Source organism: Giraffa tippelskirchi, chromosome 10 (genome assembly GCF_054371585.1).
Source record: "Giraffa tippelskirchi isolate mGirTip1 chromosome 10, T2T-mGirTip1v1.2.pri, whole genome shotgun sequence".
NCBI lineage: Eukaryota > Metazoa > Chordata > Mammalia > Artiodactyla > Giraffidae > Giraffa > Giraffa tippelskirchi.
The window spans coordinates 161380432-161395354 of NC_137284.1; the positions used below are offsets into that span (position 1 = coordinate 161380432).

At 50.4% G+C, this 14923-nt stretch overlaps 1 protein-coding gene and 1 pseudogene across 50 annotated transcripts in view; one reads left to right on the forward strand and one right to left on the reverse strand.

Annotated features, from left to right (window-relative positions):
• Positions 1-7325: 7325 nt before the first annotated feature.
• Positions 7326-14923, reverse strand: part of NCAPG2 (non-SMC condensin II complex subunit G2) — a 65558-nt gene continuing 57960 nt past the window's right edge. For all 50 annotated transcript variants that reach the window (XM_081535541.1, XM_081535554.1, XM_081535536.1 and 47 more), the window contains one exon: positions 7326-7719. In XM_081535541.1, the coding sequence (XP_081391667.1) occupies positions 7668-7719 (52 nt within the window). In that variant the 3' untranslated portion in view covers positions 7326-7667. The remainder of the gene's footprint in view (positions 7720-14923) is intronic.
• LOC145524981 (5S ribosomal RNA) lies at positions 10356-10474 on the forward strand (annotated as a pseudogene).

The following is a 14923-nucleotide window of genomic DNA, read 5'->3' on the forward strand; positions in this document are numbered from 1 at the left end:
TCCCAATTCAGTGATTGAACCCAGGTCTCCCGCATTGCAGGCTGAATCTTTACCGCTCAAACTGTCCAGCAATGTCCTCGAGACACCAAAGGGCCTAGGGCCACCTGTCCCATAGATGGGTCTCCGTCAGCAGCAAATCTGAGGGCACGCACAGGCTGGCCGTGGTGAAGGACCCAGAGGAGCCAGGCGCTCTGAGCCCACACCCCACGGGGCTGTTGGCATCTGGGGCTGTGGCGCTCCCCCCGCCCCACCCCCGGCATGGCTACACGGGCTCCAGGGAGGGCCCGGGACTGTTCCTTCCTGCCTTGTTTGCCTGGATGCTGCCAACTCTTGTTTCCAGAAACAGGCCCTGCTTCATCCCGGGGCCAGCTCCAGGACTGACAGTCCCAGAAACAGAGGGCAAGGCCCCCGGGATGGAGCATGGGGACCGGAGGCACAGGAGGGACCGCAGGGAGCCTGCACTCAGAGCCCATGGGGAGAGGCATGGACCCACGGGAGGGCGGGGTTCTGAGCAGGGCAGACTGTGCCGGGCCCTGCTTCACCTAGCATCCGGCTGCCCTCTGCCAACGGGAGCAGGACAGAGGAAGCTCCCGGGGCAGAAGGGGACCTGAGGCAGGAGAGGAGAAAGGAAACCTCGTGTGGGAAGAACAGGGCCAGCCCCGAGGCAGCCGACTTCCCCCGGGCGGGACGGCCGCGCACAGCCCTCTCGGGTGCCGCTGGGGAGGTGGTCACAGTAGGAAGCCCGTGCTGGGCCCTGACACGTAGGGGCGAGTGTGCACGCAGGAGCACGGATGCGTGTGGGTGCGGTCAGGACGTGTGCGTGTGAGCACGTCAGTGCTGTCAACACGCGGATCTGTCCACTGTGTGTGCGGCGCACACCCAGACACGTGCTCGCTTTCTGAGCCCCTCGGGTGGGGTGGGTGCCTTTCCCGCTGACACACTGCTGGTGCTGACGATGTACACATGCCGGGGCCTGTGTGTGATCCAGTCCTACGCTGCACAGCAAGAACACAGCTGCAGTCACGGGTCAAGGAATGACTCCCTTCGGGGTCTCCTGCCCACCCGAGGAGGAAGCAGAGGGGGACTCCCTCCACAAGTGGGGCTCAGACCCCGGGCCCGCGGCCTTGGCACTGCTGAGCGGCGACACACGAGATGGCTGGCAAACCCGTCAGCCAGCGCTCTGGACTTGCTCGGAGCCAACCAGCCTGGTCTTACTGGCTCCAGAAAGCTGTCAGGATGGGGAGCTGGGCTTCCTATTCTCCGTGTTGAAAATATGGCTGCTTCACGGGATTCAGCAGGATGGCAGCGTGGGAGCCTTTGGGAGGCGGGCTCCTTCATGGACCCCAGGCTCTCAGCCAGGTCAGCAGCACTGATGGGGTCATCCCTCGTGTCGGCAGGTGCCCGGTGCGCTGGGCTGGGATGCCCGCTGGGTTGCTACTCGGCCAGGACCCACTCTCCAAAGCAACAGCCATGGAGCGGGCGTTCAGGGAGCAGTCAGGCCACTTCCGCACAGCCCATGTGTTGGTGGGCGCCTGAGACAGGAGTGACGGACAGCCCCGGGTTACTGGTCTTCGTTGTCCCTCACTCTGGTCAGCTGTGATGAAATTCGAATTGTTGACTAATTCCGTCAGAACTGCCATTGGCCATTTTCAGCTGGCAGGTTTTCATCGCACAAACACAGCCCAGGTCTGTTTGAACTGTGAACCCAGTGTGAGTCATCAGATAGTCCTGGTTCCACCAGGAGCGAAGGTGGGCTGCCAGACCGCCAGGAGAAATGCCACTAATGGGCCCATGGCTGCCAGCCCGTGACCCCCTCGGAGCCTCCTCGAGGCGGGGGGAGTGCTCCCCATCCCGCTGCTGCAGAGGCTGCCCAGCTCAGCTCAGGATGGGCCACCACTGCCCACCCCCAAGTGCATCCTCGTCCTGCCCAGGGGACAGCTCTGTCCCAGAGTGCTGCCGGCTCCAGGGCACAGCCCAGACTGGGAGACAGGACCTGCACCCCAAAGCTCAGAGCAATTGGGGTGAGCACGGGAGGCCTGGACACTCAGAGGATTCCAGAGCTCCGGAGGTGGACACAGCAAGGAGGGCCTCCCCGCTGGGAATGTCGACTCCCCCCGTGAAGGGACCCTGCCTTTACTCCACCTGTGATGACGCGTCACAGGCCTTCTGTGAGCAGGCAGGCAGGAAATGTGCGGGGCGGGCCAGCATGGAAGTGTCTGCATCCCGTCCTGTTCACCCACATACTCTGGTCATGGGTATGAGCATAGTGTTCCGAGTTCCCGTCCTGTTCACCCACATTCTGTCACACGTGAGCGTAGTGTTCAGTGTTCTCGTCCTGTTCACCCACATCCCGTCACACGTGAGCCTAGTGTTCCGAGTTCCCGTCCTGTTCACCCACATCCCGTCACACGTGAGCCTAGTGTTCCGAGTTCCCGTCCTGCTCACCCACATCCCGTCACAACTGAGCCTAGTGTTCCGAGTTCCCGTCCTGCTCACCCACATCCCGTCACACGTGCGCCTAGTGTTCCGAGTTCCCGTCCTGCTCACCCACATCCCGTCACACGTGAGCCTAGTGTTCCGAGTTCCCGTCCTGCTCACCCACATCCCGTCACAACTGAGCCTAGTGTTCCGAGTTCCCGTCCTGCTCACCCACATCCCGTCACACGTGCGCCTAGTGTTCCGAGTTCCCGTCCTGCTCACCCACATCCCGTCACACGTGAGCCTAGTGTTCCGAGTTCCCGTCCTGCTCACCCACATCCCGTCACATGTGAGCCTAGTGTTCCGAGTTCCCGTCCTGCTCACCCACATACTCCGGTCATGGGTATGCGCCTAGTGTTCCGAGTTCCCGTCCTGCTCACCCACATCCCGTCACACGTGCGCCTAGTGTTCCGAGTTCCCGTCCTGCTCACCCACATCCCGTCACACGTGAGCCTAGTGTTCCGAGTTCCCGTCCTGCTCACCCACATCCCGTCACACGTGAGCCTAGTGTTCCGAGTTCCCGTCCTGCTCACCCACATCCCGTCACACGTGCGCCTAGTGTTCCGAGTTCCCGTCCTGCTCACCCACATCCCGTCACACGTGCGCCTAGTGTTCCGAGTTCCCGTCCTGCTCACCCACATCCCGTCACACGTGCGCCTAGTGTTCCGAGTTCCCGTCCTGCTCACCCACATCCCGTCACACGTGCGCCTAGTGTTCCGAGTTCCCGTCCTGCTCACCCACATCCCGTCACACGTGCGCCTAGTGTTCCGAGTTCCCGTCCTGCTCACCCACATCCCGTCACACGTGAGCCTAGTGTTCCGAGTTCCCGTCCTGCTCACCCACATCCCGTCACACGTGAGCCTAGTGTTCCGAGTTCCCGTCCTGCTCACCCACATCCCGTCACAAGTGAGCCTAGTGTTCCGAGTTCCCGTCCTGCTCACCCACATCCCGTCACACGTGCGCCTAGTGTTCCGAGTTCCCGTCCTGCTCACCCACATCCCGTCACACGTGCGCCTAGTGTTCCGAGTTCCCGTCCTGCTCACCCACATCCCGTCACACGTGCGCCTAGTGTTCCGAGTTCCCGTCCTGCTCACCCACATCCCGTCACACGTGCGCCTAGTGTTCCGAGTTCCCGTCCTGCTCACCCACATCCCGTCACACGTGCGCTTGAGTCAACAGTGTTCAGTGTCGCATGTGCTAACCCTGCTCCTCTTGTGAAGCCACACTCTCCCAGCGCCCCACGCTCCTCATCGAGACCCTGCCCTGTCTTCTATGCACACATATAGGAATTTCTCTAGGGTGTATGTCTACATCAAGATTTTCTGAACTATTTTGACTCAATAAAAACTGAATTATATTTTTTCACAAATTGCATTACTTCACACATCATTTGAAGAGCAATATTGCACAGGAACCTGGAATGTTAGGTCCATGAATCAAGGCAAATTGGAAGTGGTCAAACAGGAGATGGCAAGAGTGAACGTCGACTTTCTAGGAATCAGCGAACTAAGGTGGACTGGAATGGGTGAATTTAACTCAGATGACCATTATATCTACTACTGTGGGCAAGAATCCCTTAGAAGAAACAGAATAGCCATCATGGTCAACAAAAGAGTCCGAAAGGCAGTACTTGGATGCAATCTCAAAAACGACAGAATGATCTCTGTTCGTTTCCAAGGCAAACCATTCAATATCACGGTAATCCAAGTCTATGTCCCGACCAGTAACGCCGAAGAAGCTGAAGTTGAACGGTTCTATGAAGACCTACAAGACCTTCTAGAACTAACACCCAAAAAAGATGTCCTTTTCATCACAGGGGACTGGAATGCAAAAGTAGGAAGTCAAGAAACACCTGGCGTAACAGGCAAGTTTGGCCTTGGAGAACAGAATGAAGCAGGGCAAATGCTAATAAGAGTTTTGCCAAGAGAACGCACTGGTCATAGCAAACACCCTCTTCCAACAACACAAGAGAAGACTCTACACGTGGACATCACCAGATGGTCAACACTGAAATCAGATTGATTATATTCTTTGCAGCCAAAGATGGAGAAGCTCTATACAGTCAGCAAAAATAAGACCGGGAGTAGACTGTGGCTCAGATCATGAACTGCTTATTGCCAAATTCAGACTTAAATTGAAGAAAGTAGGGAAAACCACTAGTCCATTCAGGTATGACCTAGATCAAATCCCTTATGAGTATACAGTGGAAGTGACAAATAGATTTAAGGGACTAGATCTGATAGACAGAGTGCCTGATGAACTATGGACAGAGGTTTGTGACATTGTACAGGAGACAGGGATCAAGACAATCCCCATGGAAAAGAAATGCAAAAAAGCAAAATGGCTGTCTGAGGAGGCCTTACAGATAGCTGGGAAGAGAAGAGAAGCGAAAAGCAAAGGAGAAAAGGAAAGATATTCCCATCTGAATGCAGACTTCCAAAGAATAGCAAGGAGAGATAAGAAAGCCTTCCTCAGCGATCAATGCAAAGAAATAGAGGAAAACAACAGATTGGGAAAGACTAGAGATCTCTTCAAGAAAATTAGAGATACCACAGGAACATTTCATGCAAAGATAAGCTCGATAAAGGACAGAAATGGTATGGACCTAACAGAACAGAAGATATTAAGAAGAGGTGGCAAGAATACACAGAAGAACTATACAAAAAAGATCTTCACGACCCAGATAATCACGATGGTGTGATCACTCACCTAGAGGCAGACATCCTGGAATGTGAAGTCAAGTGGGCCTTAGAAAGCATCACTACGAACAAAGCTAGTGGAGGTGATGGAATTCCAGTTGAGCTATTTCAAGTCCTCAGGGGTGATGCTGTGAAAGTGCTGCACTCGATATGCCAGCAAATATGGAAAACTCAGCAGTGGCTACAGGACTGGAAAAGGTTAGTTTTCATTCCAATCCCAAAGAAGGGCAATGCCAAAGAATGCTCAAACTACCACACAATTGCACTCATCTCACATGCTAGTAAAGTAATGCTCCAAATTCTCCAAGCCAGGCTTCAGCAATACGTGAACCGTGAACTTCCAGATGTTCAAGCTTGTTTTAGAAAAGGCAGAGGAACCAGAGATCAAATTGCCAACATCTGCTGGATCATCGAAAAAGCAAGAGAGTTCCTGAAAAACATCTATTTCTGCTTTATTGACTATGCCAAAGCCTTTGACTGTGTGGATCACAATAAACTGTGGAAAATTCTGAAAGAGATGGGAATACCAGACCATCTGACCTGTCTCTTGAGAAACCTGTATGCAGGTCAGGAAGCAACAGTTACAACTGGACATGGAACAACAGACTGGTTCCAAATAGGAAAAGGAGTACGTCAAGGCTGTATATTGTCACCCTGCTTATTTAACTTATATGCAGAGTACATCATGAGAAACGCTGGGCTGGAAGAAACACAAGCTGGAACCAAGATTGCCGGGAGAAATATCAATAACCTCAGATATACAGATGACACCACCCTTATGGCAGAAAGCGAAGAAGAACTAAAGAGCCTCTTGATGAAAGTGAAAGAGGAGAGTGAAAAAGTTGGCTTAAAGCTCAACGTTCAGAAAACTAAGATCATGGCATCTGGTCCCATCACTTCATGGGAAATAGATGGGGAAACAGTGGAAACAGTGTCAGACTTTATTTTTGGGGGCTCCAAAATCACTGCTGATGGTGATTATAGCCATGAAATTAAAAGACGCTTACTCCTTGGAAGGAAGGTTATGGCCAACCTAGATAGCATATTTAAAAGCAGAGACATTACTTTGCCAACAAAAGTCCATCTAGTCAAGGTTATGGTTTTTCCAGTGGTCATGTATGGATGTGAGAGTTGGACGGTGAAGAAAGCTGGCGCCGCAGAATTGATGCTTTTGAACTATGGTGTTACAGAAGACTCTTGAGAGTCTCTTGGACTGCAAGGAGATCCAATCAATCCATCCTAAAGGAGATCAATCCTGTGTGTTCATTGGAAGGACTGATGTTGAAGCTGAAACTCCAATACTTTGGCCACCTCATGCGAAGAGCTGATTCATTGGAAAAGACCCTAATGCTGGGTGGGATTGGGGGCGGGAGGAGAAGGGGACGACAGAAGATGAGATGGTTGGATGGCATCACCGACTCGATGGACATGGGTTTGGGTAGACACCGGGAGTTGGCGATGCACAGAGAGGCCTGGCGTGCTGCAATTCATGGGGTCGCAAAGAGTCGGACACGACTGAGCGACTGAACTGAACTGACACATCGTTTGAGACAAAAGAAAACCTGACTGAAGACTTTCATTTGAATTAAAAAGCAAATTAACCTCTTCCCACTAAGAAAACAAACACCAAGCTCCATTTTAGAGTTCAGTGCTGCAAAAATCCAAGGAACTACTTCTCATCTTGCACAAACTCTCCCGGGAATAAAGACAGAACAGTCCTCAGTTCACTTTCTGAGGCCTGACTATTCTAGAAACTAAATCAAGGGCAAAAAAGAAAGGACATTCACCACTATAAAGCATGGCTTAGTTCAGCAGCAAAGGTGTTCAGGGTCTCATGTTCAGAGGTAGCTGCGACAAGCAGCCCCGCCTCAGCTGCAGACGCCCCGCCTCACTCCCAGCTCCCACCGCTGCAGTGCAGGCCGTTCTTGGGGGGGCAGAGGCCCTGAGCCTTCAGCACTGCCTGACTTCCTGCTGGGGCTGAGACCAAACCTGCCTGTGGCAGGCCCCCGAGTGGCCTTCTCCCCACACCCAGCCGGCCCTGCCGGGGGTCTCACCACTGCCCCTGGCGGAGAGCCAGGCCTGGCCCAGAACTCAGCCCTTGTCGCTGAGGGGAAGACGCACGCTATTTATGAATCAAGCACACAAACAGGCGTTGTCACCACTTTGTTACTCATAGCTTGCAAGCAATATTATATATAAAAGTCATTTTTATAACAATCAGGTTTGCTAGAAAATTGTCCTTTTTTCCATGCACTGTGGGTTTCTGCGTCATTGACATCTAGAGCCTGTTATATTAAACGTATCCTTTGCACAGGCACTCCACAAAAATGTTAACAACTTTTCAGTTTTCTACGCACCTACCCCAAAAGCAGCCCTACCTCTTCTCTATTATATGGGTTATTAACATTAAAAAACTAGAAAAATACACATGCAGCGCACTTTCTGTAAGGTCCTTGTCCTCTATTTTTACATGACCAAGTGTTGGCTTGGTTATGAATTCAAAAGTGCTCCCAAAGTTCTTGACGATGATTCGTAGAGAAACCTGAAACACAGAGAGAGAGAGTTAGCTACAGAAAAGTGGCCAAACTTCCACAAAGTAACTGCAAAAAAGGTTTGCAACAGAACAAAGAGAGAACTGCAGTAGCCACTGTCCTTCATGTAAGTGGAGTAAGACCCGCGTCACAGAAGCTCAGTGTGACGTGGCACCGGGACACAGCCACCTGCAGAGAGCTGCGCCGCCCGAGGACAGATAGCTGGACAGAGTACCCTCACAGGGCCCGCGCTCGCCCCAGGATGATGGACTGACGGACAGAGCACCCTCACAGGGCCCGTGCTCGCCCCAGGACAGACAGATGGACAGAACACCCTCACAGGGCTTGCACTCGCCCCAGGATGATGGACTGACGGACAGAGCACCCTCACAGGGCCCACGCTTGCCCCAGGACAGAAAGACAGACAGACAGAGTACCCTCACAGGGCCCGTGCTCGCCCCAGGACAGACAGATGGACAGAGCACCCTCACAGGGCCCGCGCTCGCCCCAGGATGATGGACTGACGGACAGAGCACCCTCACAGGGCCCACGCTCGCCCCAGGACAGAAAGAAAGACAGACAGAGTACCCTCACAGGGCCCATGCTCGCCCCAGGACAGACAGATGGACAGAGCACCCTCACAGGGCCCGCGTTCGCCCCAGGACAGACAGATGGACAGAGCACCCTCATGGGGCCCGCGCTCTCTGGGCGCGCTGCCTCCTTCACGCACAAGGACTCGCTCTGGCCCCTGGAGGGCCCACTCACTATGTAGACACGCGGCAGGCGTGCGATGCCGTCTGGGCGCCCCTTCCACACCCACGGCCACTGGCCCACTGAGTGCCAGTGAACGCGGACTGCTTCCCCAACAGCGCACTGCTGCGCACGCACCTTCTCCATCGCCCGAGGCCTGCGCACGCCCCTCGCTCGCCCAGCCCCGCACCCTTGTCCCCAGGTGACTCTGGGTGGCTCACAGATGCGAGGCAGCTTGTCAGCCCCTCCCCTTGCTTCTCTGTCCCCCAAACTCCTTCAGAGGGTGTGGGCCAGCCAACCTCTGAGTTCCTGCTGAGCCGAGGCGCAATCTGGGCCCCAAATGGCCTCAGCTTATTCCCTCTTCAGCCTGGAGCTGTCACGAGCACTCGGGCCTGCCTGAGTCCTGCCCTGAACAGTAACAACACAGGCTCACAGTAACTGTACATTTTCTAGTAGCCACGTTCAGAGAGATCAAGAGAAATCTGGTGAAATTCATCTTAATACAGGTGGCCCTTGAACAACACATGGGTTTGGGATGCCAATCCTCTGCAAAGTGGAAAATCAGTATAACCTAGCCCTGAGAAAGCGGTTCCCCACATGCACAGATTCAGCCAGGACAGGGCAGTCCCAGGGTATTTACCACTGGAGATACCTGCATACAAGCAGACTCACACAGTTCAGACCAGTGCTGTCCAGCAGCCAACAGTGTATTTTATCTAACTCCATATACTGAAGAAAGTCGACCTGTAACCAACACACACCGTTGCCGGTGCATCTCAGAGCCCTCTGCACACCAGCAGCAGAGCCTGTGCGTTTCCACACCTGGGCCACATCTCAAGTAAGACTCAGCTGTTCCAGTTTTCACAAGGGGCCACGTAGAGGCCAACACAGACAAGTTTTTAAGATGTTTCTTTGTCTCAAAATTCAGGAATTGTGTTCAGACTTAGGCGTGATGTTGTGCTGAGCACTGCCCTTGGCGCCCCTCCGGCCTGGCTGTCGCGGCAGGTGAGGCACTGAGAGTGCAACGCCAGCACCTGATGGACCAGTCAACAAAACGCTGACCCTCCTGCAGAGAAGGCTGCTGCGTCTGTTCGGAAGACACTCACTTCCCAATTAATGCTCCCCCGGCCTTCAGTTCTAACTGGACCAAAGGGCTCCTAGGGCCTTGAAGGCAAACCTGCCTTAATGTCTCTATGCTGACAAACATGAATAATATTTTAAAATATAGTCTTAAATCTTAATTGCATATCTTCCATTAGATTGATCTTTATGTTCCGGTTTCTAGGTTCTTCTTTTACCTCAAACACTGGTTTTTCTACAGTGTGCTTCTTGAATGTTTAAGAAGGAAGCCAGTATTTCAGTCTCTACCTATCTGCTTTTTTAGGACATTTCCTCCTTAAAGGGAAGAATTCTTTCTTGCCATCTTTATATCAACTCAGCAGAGGAAACTGCATGTAGTTCTAGAAACAATGAATAAACAAAACATTTCATTTTGTTGTTTAGTCACTGAGTCCAACTGATTCGTCACTGAACACTCATGATTCTTGTCAAGGGCTCAGCTATAAGCCCTCCAAATATTACATGCCTGTTTAAAAATTCTATGAATACTCTTTTCTTTTCCGTAGGGTAAGTTCTGAACCTCTACGGCCTTTTTCCTGTCAATGTTAATAATAACACAATTCAAGTACTTGCCTTGAACCCCTGTACAAGTGCAAATGTCCCTCAGAGCAGTTCATACCATACTATTCCAAAAACTGTCCTTACAGACGGCATTTCTAAGAGAGAAATCTTGTAAGATGCTCGCGTTTCTGAGGTTATGATTATGTCCTATGACAATTACTTATCATTATTTGGTTTGTAATTCTGACAGCGTTATTGAATATTTGCACTGCCCAGTTGTAACAGCCATACCACCCTGAACGTGCCTGATCTCATCTGATCTTAGAAGCTAAGCTGGGTCGGGCCTGGTTAGTACTTGGATGGGGAATCACCTGGGAGTACTGGGTGCTGTAGGTTTTTTGCCTCCCTCTCCTGGCTTCCCAGGCGGCTCAGTGGTAAAGAATCTGCCTGCCAATGCAAGAGACACGGGTTTGAACCCTGGGTCAGGAAGATCCCCTGGAGAAGGAAATGGCAACCAACTCCAGTATTCTTGCCCGGGAAATCCCATGGACAGAGGAGCCTGGTGGGCTACCGTCCATGGGGTTGCACAGAGTCAGACACACTTAGCAACTAAATGGTGACAGTGTTCTCAGAAACACACACACGCTCCTCAGTTTCCTCCACATCAGAAGCTCACGTTCCTCTTCCCCACAGACGCAGAAATAAAACAGGTTCATAAAACCTAGAGTCTGCTGGTTTCTCCCTCAAAGATCCTTCTTAAACTGCACAGGAAACAGTCAACAGTCTCCAGAATAAAACATGTAGCTGAACGCAGTCCTTGGCTCATGACCAAGGACACTCAAGCCCCCTCCTCCAGTGCCCAGCTGACTGTCACCGAGGCATGGTGCCAACCTGGTGAGCAGGGCCACTGGAGGGCTCCCCACAAGGTCCCGCCTTCTGCGGGAGGCCAGACAGCAGAAGCGGCACTGCAGGCCCCTGCCCTCCAGGCCCTACAGGGTGGCTGCTGACCCGGAGGAGCACACGGGCCCAGCAAGGCTTGCTGTGGCTCGGCAGCTCTCAGCACCTCCATGTGCACGGGGCCCCCTGAACACCCAGGGACTAGATGGGCAGCGGTCCCCCCAGAAGGCCTCAGGACCTCTCCAGCCTGGGAGTGAGGGTCAGCCTTGGGCTGTGAGTCCTGCCCAGTGGAAGCATGGCTCCTGACACTTCAGAGTTCACTATAACCCTCACCAGCCCCAACCCATCACACCAACACCTGACAGGAATGCGACTTGGAGCTCAGGCTGTCCTGTTGCTGTGGGGTTTCTGCCTCGTGACTAAAACCACCAACACTCTGAATATGTTCACCAAACGAGGCTGGGGAGCCATCTTAATACCTAACAAAATGGATTCTATGGAGAAAAGCATTGCTAGAGAAAAAGATGGTCCTCTCATAAAAGCAAAAGGGTCAATTCATCAAAAAGATAAAGTAGTTCTAAATTCACATGCTCCTAATATCAGGATAACAAAATATATAAAGCAAAACCCCGCTATCAAAAACAGACAGATCCAGCAAGCAGAATATCAGTAAGGACAGAGATGAACTCACCGTTATCAACCAACAGGATATAACTGCCATTTAGAGATGCCTTCACCCAACAACAGTAAAACACATGTTCTTTTCAAGCTCATATGGAACATTCACCAAGACAGATCACATACTAGGCCATAAACACACCTTAATAAATTTAAAAGAGCAGAAATCCATACAGTGTCTTCTCTCAGACAACACAGAATTAAACTAGAGATCAATCACAGAAAAATAACTGGAAAATTGAGAGATTAAATAAAACACTTCTAAAGAACACCTGGGGCAAAGAAGAAATTTCAAGAGAAATTTTAAAATATTTTTAACTAAGTGAAAATGTAACATAGAAATCTGTGCCATGCAGCAAAATAATAATAATTTATAGCACCGACTGAATATATTAGAAAAGAAAGAAGATCCAAAATCAGTAATTAGGCTTCTACCTTAGGAAGCCAGAAAAACAAAAGACTAAATTAAATCCAAAGCAGGCAAAAGAAAAGAAATAATAAAAATTAGGACAAAAAGCAAAAAAATTGAAAAAAAAGAAATCAATAGAGGAAATCAAAGAACTAAAATCTGGCTCTTCTGAAGATTAATCAATAGAGGAAATCAATGAACTAAAATCTGGCTCTTCTGAAGATTAATCAATAGAGGAAATCAATGAACTAAAATCTGGCTCTTTTGAGGATCAATGAAACCAGTAAGCCTCCTTGTTATTGTTTAGTGGCTAAGGTGTGTCCGACTCTTTCGTGGCCCCATGGTCTGAAGCTCACCAGCTCCTCTGTCCATGAGATTCTCCAGGCGAGAACACTGGAGTGGGTTGCCATTCCCTTCCCCAGGGGATCTTCCCCACCCAGGGATGGAACCCAGGTCTCTTGCTTGGCAGGCAGATTGTTTACCACTGAGCCACTAGGAAAGCCCAACAAGCCTCTAGTCAGGCTAGAAAAAAAAAAGAGGATACAAATTACTAACAGCAGAAATGAAAGAGGGGACGTCACTACAGATCCCATGGACATTATAAAAGATAATTAAGGAATACTATGACCACAAAGTTGACAACCTAGATGAGATGGACCAACTTCCTGAAAGGCACAGTCTGCCAAAACCATTTCAAGAGAAACAAACACTCTGAACAGAAAGTGAGAGTGAAAGTCGCTCAGTCGTGTCCGACTCTTTGTGACCCCGTGGACTGTAGAGTCCATGGAATTCTCCAGGCCAGAATACTCGAGCAGGTAGCCTTTCCCTTCTCCAGGGGATCTTCCCAACCCAGGGATTGAACCCAGGTCTCCCTCATTGCTGGCAGATTCTCTACCAGCTGAGCTATCAGGGAAGCCCCATAGATGCAAAAACACTCAATAAAACATAAACCCAACAGTATATTAAAAAATTATGTACCATGACCAACTGGGATTTATCCCAGGTATGCAAAGCTGGTTTAGTATCTGGAAATCAACTACTGTAACCAATCACATCAACAGGCTCAAGAAGAAAAATGATATGATCCTGTAAGTAGATGCAGAAAAGGTTTTTGACAAGATCCAACACCCACTATGATAAGAACTATTTGTAAATCAGGAAGAGGGGAATGTCCTCAACTTGATAAAGAACATCTACAGCTAACATTGTGCTTAATGGTGAGAAACAGGAAGCTTTCCCCTTAAGATCTTGTGTAAGACAATATGTCCTTCCACCACCCCCTTTCAATATTGTACTGGAAGCCCTAGCTAACACAGTAAGACAAGAAGAGTAAGGAAAAGTCTACGGATTGGCAAGAAGGAGAAAAGACTATCTTTGTTAAAAGCTAGCAACTGAGGATTTTGAAAGCCTTTCTTCTAAGGAGAAAGTAGACCTGAAAAGTGGTTTATTTCCCAGGCTTATATAAAACTAATTACCTGGTTCAAAGTCCTGTAACACCTAACCATATGGTGTTCAGAAAACAGAAGCAAAGCACTGCTTCTGGGGCTGGTCTGAGAGTCAGACACAATTCAGGCAAGAGGCTACAGGAGATTGCACAGCATGTCAAAACCAGTGCAGAGTGGCAGAAACACTTGGTGGGAAAGAGCGACGAGCACCTTCTTAGACAGCAGTCCACGTGGCACCAACGCGCCACCCAGAAAGCAGGAAACAAGGCACATTTCCTCAGTCTCTGGAGGGATCTTTCCCGTTCCCAACATGTATACTTGTAAACAGATAATTATGTTCAATGAATATCCATGGTTTCAAAAATATAGCAAACCAGCAAATATAATCTGCTTAGCTTTAAAACCACATAAAATGAGTTTGGGCCTAGGCGGGGCCGGGGGCCGGGGCCTGCGGCTGACAGGGGCTGGGCCGGGCAGGGGGCTGGGGGTCGGTGGCAGCGGCAAGAGGAATTACCCAAGGCCCAAGGTAAGAGAAACCCAAGAAAGACGGTAAGTGTTGCGAGAGGGCATCAGAGGGCAGACACAGTGAAACTAAAATTACAGAAAACTAGCCAATCTGATCACAGGGACCACAGCCTTGTCTATTTCAATGAAACTAAGCCATGCCGTGTGGGGCCACCCAAGACGGACGGGTCATGGTGGAGAGGTCTGACAGATTGTGGTCCACTGGAGAAGGGCATGGCAAACCACTTCAGTATTCTTGCCTTGAGAACCCCATGAACAGTATGAAAAGGCGAAAGGATAGGACACTGAAAGAGGAACTCCCCAGGTCAGTAGGTGCCCAATATGCTACTGGAGATCAGTGGAGAAATAACTCCAGAAAGAATGATGGGATGGAGCCAAAGCAAAAACGATACCCAACTGTGGATGTGACTGGTGATGGATGCAAAGTCCGATGCTGTAAAGAGCAACATTGCATAGGAACCTGGAATGTTAGGTCCATGAATCAAGGCAAATTGGAAGTGGTCAAACAGGAGATGGCAAGAGTGAATGTCGACATTCTAGGAATCAGCGAACTAAGGTGGACTGGAATGGGTGAATTTAACTCAGATGACCATTATATCTACTACTGTGGGCAAGAATCCCTTAGAAGAAACAGAATAGCCATCATGGTCAACAAAAGAGTCCGAAAGGCAGTACTTGGATGCAATCTCAAAAACGACAGAATGATCTCTGTTCGTTTCCAAGGCAAACCATTCAATATCACAGTAATCCAAGCCTATGTCCCGACCAGTAACGCCGAAGAAGCTGAAGTTGAACGGTTCTATGAAGACCTACAAGACCTTCTAGAACTAACACCCAAAAAAGATGTCCTTTTCATTACAGGGGACTGGAATGCAAAAGTAGGAAGTCAAG